The sequence below is a fragment of the Nilaparvata lugens genome, chromosome 12 (assembly GCF_014356525.2).
Source record: "Nilaparvata lugens isolate BPH chromosome 12, ASM1435652v1, whole genome shotgun sequence".
NCBI classification, from domain to species: Eukaryota; Metazoa; Arthropoda; class Insecta; order Hemiptera; family Delphacidae; genus Nilaparvata; species Nilaparvata lugens.
In genome coordinates, this window is record NC_052515.1 from 20,763,306 (window position 1) to 20,772,855 (window position 9,550).

The following is a 9,550-nucleotide window of genomic DNA, read 5'->3' on the forward strand; positions in this document are numbered from 1 at the left end:
TGCGAACCTTTTTTTAATAAAACCACAATTCATAACTGTCAAAAACAATTTCAATTCATTACAGATTGTGTATTATTTTGATTGAATCATAAACTAACCATCTATAGTGAGATTTACCTCAAGCTATCAGAATAAATTCCTCGTAGATAACATGAATGTTTCCCATTCAATTGATGCTGACATGTGAAAAAGAATGATTTTTTAATGGTAGCTCTCATTGGATTTCCTTCTTGCTGTTCACCCTGTTGTCAATAGCTGCAGTAGCAGTAGCCTTCGGGGTGTTAAGACAACATTTCAATTTTCGTTTAATAATTATTAATGCTGATATTTCTAAGTGAAATATTACCATAGATAGCATAAGAAGATATCCCATGGTATAGCTCGTTTATCTTCCAATTTTAAATATTAACTCAAGCCGATAAACCTAGTAGCTTTCTTCGTGAAGCCATGTGACGCTGGTTGTCTCTTATGTGCCTTTCTTACTCTCACACGGCCAAAACAGTAATAATAAACTGTAGTCGACAGTAATCGACTTGATTTAACAAGAAAATCGGCTTGAAATTAGAAACATAAACGATCTACACCATGAGTTACCTTATGCTATATTCTCTCAATACTATAACTAAACTCTGCACAACAAAAGAAGGCTCCTGGATAGCCCTCCAAGACAGACTTTTTCTTGGTGTGCCAACGACTATATGAAAATATATATACTATCTATCAAACTATTCATCTGATCAAATAAATTACTGATTGAACCGTACTAAGAACCTACGGGTTTAACAGGACCAAACACTGTGCAAATTTTTCCGATAAATTAATTGATTGACCCATTAATTTTTGTTGCAGGGTATCCTACGCCGTGATCTATTAGTATTTCAAAAAGCATCAGAGAGAGGAATACCGATTGTGATGCTAACCAGCGGCGGTTATCTGAAAGTAACGGCCAAAATCATCGCCAACTCAATACTCAATCTACACAAAGCTGGACTGATAACGCTGCCTTTCGAATCTGACTGTATTATGGATTTGGCAGAGGTTTTGAGGAATCGATAAGAAACTGATTGGTATATTTCTAGGTACAGTATTTTTTTGATGAGGGTGATACCCACCCACTTAAGTCCTAGGATTTTTCATAATGAATGGCGATTATTAATTCACTTGTAGCATCAGATGAATAACCAACCACTAGCAGTATTTTTTAAGATAATTAAACTGAATTACTAGTACTTTGAAAACAAGCAGGTACTCCATCTTCATGGTTGTCAATTATTGTTTTTATTAATGACTAGCAGGTAACCCGTGCTCCGCAGGGGTCTATTAGAAATTTGACAAACTGAAAACTTGACGTACTAAAATCTTGAAGAAATTGAAATAGGCCTATAACCATCCTCGGTATGATGTGTCTTTCGTGAATTTCATATCCCGTACGTGTATAAGCCAATTATTTCCTTTATTATATTACTATAGATGATACTAATTAATATATTGCTTAGAGCACCTGCTAAAACCTTACTGATTTAGCTTTCCTCTTCAGGGTGGTGTAATTATTTAGTTTATATCTCTCAAAATAAACTGCTAGTCGTTATTCATCCCATGTTACATGTAAAGATTGATGTACAATCCTCCTAAACTCAAGGAAAAATTGTGTAATTTTTTGTCTAAATCTGCTTGTTTCTCAATTCATAGACTTGAAACATTTCAATTTACCACAGTTTTTGCTGGTAGGCTCTATCTACTACTGAAAAATGATTTTGAAGTTCATCTGTCAGATAGTGCAGCTGATGCCCGGTTGCAGAGACGTCACATAAAACAGGCAGTTAACTCATACGAAGCCATAACTACACTTTCCGTTGCACAGACGTCAAAGTAAACTATAGCTCACATACAACTAAAAACGCCCGATTAGACACATGATTTCGTTGCATAGTCGTCAGAATGAGCTTATTTATGTCTCCAATCGCTAAAACGGTCAGTTAAGTTAAGGGCCCGAAGTCGTGCTGTTAAATCCACTATGTACTTGCGCCAAATGCATTTTAGAGCCCATGATAGCTTGTTTTGATACGAAAAACTATCTTTATATAAGCAAAAATAATATGAGTAAATTATCTTTACCGAGTATTGCTCACTAATAAGAATAATAAGTATTTACAAACAAGTAAATATTTATAAGTATTCATTTTCTAACGAGTATTTTGGCTACCCACAACTCATATTATTGTAGCCTCATCACTTGAAAACTCTGACACCAGACCTGAGCCAGCCAGGCTACTTGATATTATTTTAGTGCAGCTGGCTTTAAGCGGTCACCTGATCAAAGAAAGTACCGAGTGGTTTGGTTTTCCTATTTTGTATATTAGCTCAAAACACAGAAGAGCTATCCCCCCCGTTTTGTAATTTGTCCTAAGGATGTGTGGTAACGTAAATCAACATTTACAGGTATTTTGTTGGGGTGTTGAAGTTATGCGTTGAATTATTATTTGAATATGGATTTCTTCCGATTCCCATTACAAAGTCTATCATAGGGTTGGCTTGAATTCGTTCATCACAGACGATTGAGCTAAGCCTTGCTTCAATCTTACGTATTTGCTCTGCTGTTGAGATCTTGATCTCGAATTAATGTATCATGTAACTTATAGTCTTAAGCATTAATATTATTGGAGGTGATATAGAGTAATGAATATATTTATCTAAATTATATAGCTAGTGATATTTAGCGTTTACTTCCTTATAACGGCTGTGGTGTAGTAATAAGTAAATTTACATTATACATAACTCAATTCCTAGCTAGGCTAGACAATTTTATTCTACTATTCCTTTTCTGTATTTTATCAATACTCTATTTTCTAACCTTACTGTGATAATTTATAATATACTTTATAAAACAACTGTGTATCAGTACCTAAGTAATTGTTTTTATAAACTTGTTAGCCTTATTATAATATAGGCTAAGTTAAATAGTATAGTTCCCAATCGTTTCAAACCATAACTTTTCAATTATCAAATTTATTGTACCAATTGGTATAACACGCTTTAAAAATTATTCTTTACAAGTTGTAGTGAATTTAATTACAGTTCATAGGAGTATAACCATGTGATAGTGTGATTCTCATTAAATTGTTACTGTTTTAAATTACCTTTATTTTAGATATTGCAAATATTTATTTATATTACATCTATTATCTTGTTGTTTTTCTCTCAATTAATGATAGGGTTTGCTTCACAACAATCCACGAATTGTTCCTAAATATCTACGAATAAATAGTTGATAATCTATGAATGATTATTACAATTTATTATTATTATTGTTCTCTACCAAAATAATCCACATAAATTGCTTGGAATAGAATTGTTGTACTTTTTTGCAATAGATACTTCAGATGCTGAAAATTTGTTCATGTGCCAAACTTCGGCTAATCACAGCCTTTTAGTGATTCTTCTACTGTAAGAATAAGTACAGTAGTTTATAATAATAATGTAGTAGTAATAGTAGTCTAGTGTAAAAGAGCGCTGTGTTTGACTATCTAGTTCAATAATTATTGTATTTTTCCAAATAAATAAATTATTATTTTTCCTCCAAGATACGGTACTGATTTCTTATTGAGATTTTACTATCACTTGGGTGTCAGTTGAATATGTTGCTTCTCATCTGAACCTGACTGAAAATCATCAAAATGGTAAAGCAATATTGAATAATGGTGACGGTAGAGATTGAATTATTTATTCAAGACAATTACAGTAAGTTAATGAATGAAATTCAACTTTCAGCCCACAGTTGTATGTGGTACTGATGTTTACTGATTAGATTATAAATCATTACCCAACCAGTGGATGAGAAGTTGAACTCAATTCTAGTCCGTTCCAGTATCCGGTTCCGGTTCATCGGATAACAACCATGTGAACCCGATGTTCATGCCACTCTTCTCGAGATTTTCCTTAAACTGAAAAAACATATTCTTACATCAGGTTTTGTATAATTAATAAATTTTCAAGCTATAATAATATTCTATTTCAACAAAAGTATAGCAAAACAATGTTATACAGTTGAAAAACGTCACAAATAGATTAATATAATAACAGAAAATATCAGTCATAAAATTCTGTAATAAGAATAACATTTAAAATTCATGAAATTTGCAAATTTAATTTTTTTTCTCATTCTAACAAGAATTTGTCAACATCATTTAGAAAGCCTTCTTTCTAAAATAATAATATAATTATTATAGATTATTAATTATTTCTGAATTGTCTTTCCTCAACAGTACCTCTCAAGTCAGCTGGAAATTTAGCAAAAAACCTTCGTCCCCTGTAAGGCTAGGACCACACGAGCGCACAAATTGTGTCCGTTGGAACTTACTTTTGACGGCCGTCGCCAATGACACCACACGAGCGTTGAGTGCGGTTCGTTAACGTCAGTTGGCTTTACGCAATGGAACCAGACGAAGCAATAACTTTTGCATGTCTCGACGTGCGTTGTAGAATTTCTGTGCAGTTCAAAAATCACCGTCCGTTACGACTTCCGTTACTTGGTACGCAAGTTCCTCGTGTGTTGTCACCAATTCACTTCTATGTATTTCTACAACGGACGTCAAAAAGTAAGTTGCAACGGATGCACTTTGTGCGCTCGTGTGGCCCTAGCCTAAGTAGGTGTTTTCTCTAATACCCTTAGTCTATATCTCTCAACTGAAACGTTACTGTATTCCTTCCCCGAGTGTTGTAACCATGAATATCTAAGTTAACTTGGAATGAATTCAATTTATCATTCACATGTAATATTGATTTGAAAATGTACAATGATGGAACAGTTAAAATACTAAGGCTATTAAGGCACGCCGCAAAGTATGAGAAACATGATTAACATGAGAAATAAAAAACTATCTTCTTCAATCTAAACATTCTGGGAACAAATTTATTAAATACCTATTACTCATTGTTGATTTTATATTGAATAAACTTTACAATAAGTAATGAAAAAGAGAAAACCGGCTTTTGTTTTATCTCTTTCTCTAACTTATTTAATAAGCTCTTACTTAGAATTTCTTATTTATAAAGTTGTCCTAGTCTTAGGCCCGTCGCAAAGTAGACCCACGCTAATCCACGAAAAGCAACCCACGCCGTGGGATGTTTTGTAAACCATTCCTATAGAATTATTCATAATCAATCAGCTGACAAGTGGATTATTCATTGCATGTATTACACAGATGTATAGAGAAGCCTAGCAATGGTTTACAAAACATTCCACGACGTGGGTTGCTTTTTGTGGATTAGCGTGGGTCTACTTTGCGACGGGCCTAAAAGACTCCCGACATGTCTGTGGAAATTTGAGCCCCTCCAGGTATCTAATTGCGGACTTTTGCAAAACAGAAATTCGTTGCATGTTTTGCTTCGAGGTACTCCCTCATAATTCAATGCCAAAGCAATGTGGGATTCAATCAGTGCGTAGTAGACACTTTTTCCTGTTGTTTTAGGCACCCGTTTAACAATATTTCTAGATGCAAAAAGTGATCTACTCAATTGTAGGACATTGCTAAGTTGCTTGTCGGTCAAGCTGCTAAGTTGTTTGCTAAGAATTGTTGTAAATTTACCTCTTTTATGGCCTCATCACTGAGTGGCTCGTCAAATGGCTGGAATTCAATTTTTGGGAAAATATCCTCGACTCTAATGAGTGTGTCTTCCTCAGTAGTGCTGCTTTCTGCATGCCCACTTGTGGCAGTTGCAGACATATGTTTAAATGCGTAGATCATTAAAGCGGCGATGTGGTGGCATTTGAACCTCTCTCTGGTGCATGAGCACTCCGCATTCTGCACCATCATTTCAGCATCATAATCAATCTGAAAAGTAGAACAAAATGAATTGTTTCTAACCTTTACCTACTACAAAGTGCAATAACATTCCCTTAACTACTAAATAATGAGGTCTCAGAGACCGCAAATTCAAATCATGCTTGTGTCATATCTTTACAGAATCATTTGTACTAGTTACCCTACCAACAAAATTATATGTTATGACAAGTATCCATTTTCCAGTGAGTTTTCATTCACGATGCCTCATGTACGTGAAGAAGAATCAACAAAATTTGTTGACTCGGACTGATGTGCATCAGCACAACACCAGGCATCGAGCGCTGTTTGACGTCCCCAGGGTGCGCCTCCAGAGATCGCGGGTATGCTATAGGAGTTCAGTGTTATGCTACTTCAACAGGCTGCCTGCAGGGGGGAAGCAGTTGGACCTCAGCGTGTTGGAGAGAGTTGTGACCGGTTTTCTGAGAACCAGGGCTTATTACGATGTCCAGGAATATGTGAATGATGACCTGTCTCAAATATTATCAGGCTAAAGTGCCATTATGTTGAAGAGCAAGGCCTCATATGATATATTTTTTTCGATCTGAACTTGATCATTTTAGTGTTTTTTGTTATATTTTTTTTTTTTATTCATGACATGACGCCATCGATCTTACAATTGTGGGTAATGGATGAAAAAGAAGGTATAAAGGTACGATTCTAGTTCATATCAAATTCCAATGTATTCAATTGAAATTTCGACCACATTCTATATATTTATTCAATCATAAAAAGCTTGTAGAAACAGTAGACTAATATAGTACGGTAGACCAGCAGGGGTGCCTAATATCTTTCACTAAAAAAAGGCCAAATGTAATTTCAGAAGAATAGTGGCGGGCCCTGGATAGTGTCCCTTCCTGGATAGCTGACTTATACGGTACTTGTTACTTATAGGCCAATAAGAATCAAAATTTGTCTAATCTCAAATTATTTTAAAAATAGTAAATTAGGCTACTGGGATGTTGGGATTAAAATTAATTAATACATTTATAAGATGAAGGATATTTAATTGTATCAAATACACACCATTTTTTTTCTGAGGGCAATGCCAACATGAGCTGTATGCATGTGTGTTGGTAATGAGGCGGATGATGATGAGAGGTGAATGGACCTAAAGTTTTAGGTGGAATCCGAACTACCAGGAAGCGATTTTACAACTCATGAACCATTCCGTATATTGAAATATGAAACCAATAATAATTTTAACTCGCATAACCAACCAATTTGATACTACCATCAATGGCAGCTAATGGTTGTCAGTTTCAGGTTTAACATTAATCTAACTTGCTAGGGTAGTAGCCCTAATGAGAGACTTGGCCCTGTTTGTTTTCTACAAGCCTATTGGTCTAGACATAGCAATTTGCTAGTTTCCTTTCAAATATGGAAGGATATTATAATGTTAGCCTATTTGTTTTATTAATGAAGTTGTGGTTGTGATGGCAATTGAAATAACAGTGTTTGATACTTACAGTATCATTACGAGAGATCAAGAAAAAATTACTTGATACTTGATACTTACTTGATACTTGTTGTCGTCGTCCTTGACCGGGTTTACCAGACAGACTGTGTCATTAAAATAAAGGCTCATTAGCTAATTCTGCCAACGAGTAAATTGCTCTATCAATCAACTTTTGCCTGACGAGAGCGCTGAATCTTGCACGTGATGCACTTTTTACTTCAGTTGGGAGTCCATTGTAGAAGCCCAAGGCAGCTGATGGGAAGCCTCTCTGAGTAGCAGCCAACCGACATCGGGGAACATCCAGGTCAGTTGCATGGCGTGTATTGTAGTTGTGTATCTGATTTCTTGTTGACAGCTGCTGCAGGTTGTCTCTGACATACATCAAGGAGGACAGGATGTATTGGCTGTGGATGGTGAGTATCTTCAGTTCCTTGAAGAGTGGCCTGCAATGCTCCCAGTAGTCCGCAAAAGTAATGGCCCTGATTGCTTTCTTCTGCAGGAGCAGCACATCATGGCAATAAGGCGCGTGTCCCCACAGGAGGATTCCATACAAGATGTGACTATGAAAAAAGGAGTGATAAGCTGAGACCAGGTAATCCCTGGAGACAATGTGTCTCAGTTTTCTTATAAGGAATATAACCCTGGAAAGTCTTTTGCAGACCTCAGCCACATGTTGACTCCACCTCAACTTGTTGTCAACCCAAAAACCCAGCAGCTTCACAGGATCAGACTCCACTGCAGTCCTCTTGAGGGAACATACCAGAAGGTTAGTTTTCTCCTCATTTAACTTCATCCTGTTTGCAGTAAACCAGGACTTTGCTGCATTCAGTTGTTCCACTGACCTTTCTGCTGCCTCCTCTGTTGTTCGTCCTCTAGCTATCAGTGTGGTGTCGTCCGCAAAGAGGATGGACCCCTGGCTGTCTGGGAAGTCATTCATGAGGAGTATGAAGAGCAGGGGGCCCAATACAGAGCCTTGTGGCACACCATGCTTCATATTTCTAATACTTGATGAGGCTCCTTCCAGTGAGACCACTTGTCTTCTGTTTTCCAAGTAGCACTTGATTGTGCCTAGAACTGTACCCTGAACACCATACTTGTTGAGCTTCCTAATCAGTATGCCGTGAGGCACACAATCGAAAGCTTTGCTCAGGTCGCATAAAGTAAGCGCAAGTGAATCACCACTCTCAAAAGCATCCTGTATCTTTTTAGATAATGACAGTAGAGCGCCTGCTGTTGAGCGACCATTTCTGAAGCCATGCTGAGACTGGGACAGAAGGTTGTTCTTCACAAAAAAGTGGGTACCAACCTTTACTTTCTAATATATACATATTATTGGATATTACATTTTAACCAATTTATTTGTATAAATAGGTAATATACAATAGTATTTAATGTAGCACATAATATACATACCATTACATTATATGTTTTGTTGGGGATACTGGCTTGCACCACCCCTTTCAACCGCTTGTTAGCAACATCATAGTCAATGCTTAAAACATGATTAGAATTCACAGCAACTTCACCTCTATCTACTGTGTTATGTTTATTTTTAAAATACCTTGCTATTTCAGCTAGATAGAAAATCATTGTAGACTTAAAACCTAAACACCTAAGTACCTAAAACTAAACACCTAACCTATCTGGCTATATTTGTTTCCAAGTTAGAGTTTCACTAAAAATAATGTAGTTAACTATCTATCAGTTTGTCTACACTGAACAATAATAGACCTGAATAAAAAATGTTAAATTGAATCTTAAATTGAGTATGATAACAATTTTTAATTTCTGAAACAATTCCGAGCACTTCAACTTTCTTTTCAAGCATGAGCTACAGCTACAGGTGACACCTATTCTGTGCTACAGTACAGGCTACAGGCATCATGGCCGCATGGTACCTATCCACAGAATAGATACTGTGACCTATCCCTGCAACGGTTTAATTAAAAACAAAAAATGACGCTTATATAGCAACGATGACGTTGCCTGTAGGTCTAGTACATTATTTTTTACCAGATAAATTTAATTCTTGTATGTTCAGTGATATATACACCTTTCTTTATAATAAAAATAATGTCAAAGTTTTCAATTTGCTCCCGCCTCGTCAGTGTTATTGTACCAACATAACCTGCTTTTTTCAGAACTTTTAGGTTTTTTCTAATTAATATTCTCTTCTTTTAGATATATAAGTGGCTGAAGCGCTGAAACTAATGAGAATAAGGAATTATATTTGAAATTTAAACTTCATGAG

At 35.9% G+C, this 9,550-nt stretch overlaps 2 protein-coding genes across 6 annotated transcripts in view; one reads left to right on the forward strand and one right to left on the reverse strand.

The window, feature by feature from the left end:
* The window catches only part of LOC111043560 (histone deacetylase 11), a 23,261-nt gene extending 19,679 nt beyond the window's left edge, over positions 1 to 3,582 (forward strand). For all 5 annotated transcript variants that reach the window (XM_039439103.1, XM_039439104.1, XM_039439107.1 and 2 more), the window contains exon 9: positions 850 to 3,582. In XM_039439103.1, the coding sequence (XP_039295037.1) occupies positions 850 to 1,056 (207 nt within the window). In that variant the 3' untranslated portion in view covers positions 1,057 to 3,582. The remainder of the gene's footprint in view (positions 1 to 849) is intronic.
* A 117-nt stretch (positions 3,583 to 3,699) lies between these two features.
* LOC111043570 lies at positions 3,700 to 9,406 on the reverse strand. The gene is made up of 3 exons (XM_022328556.2): positions 8,713 to 9,406; positions 5,586 to 5,831; positions 3,700 to 3,941 (listed from the first exon to the last, which is right to left on the reverse strand). Exons 1-3 carry the CDS (start codon positions 8,887 to 8,889, stop codon positions 3,852 to 3,854), a joined length of 513 nt encoding a protein of 170 aa, XP_022184248.2. The 5' UTR covers positions 8,890 to 9,406; the 3' UTR covers positions 3,700 to 3,851.
* Between the last annotated feature and the right edge of the window lie 144 nt (positions 9,407 to 9,550).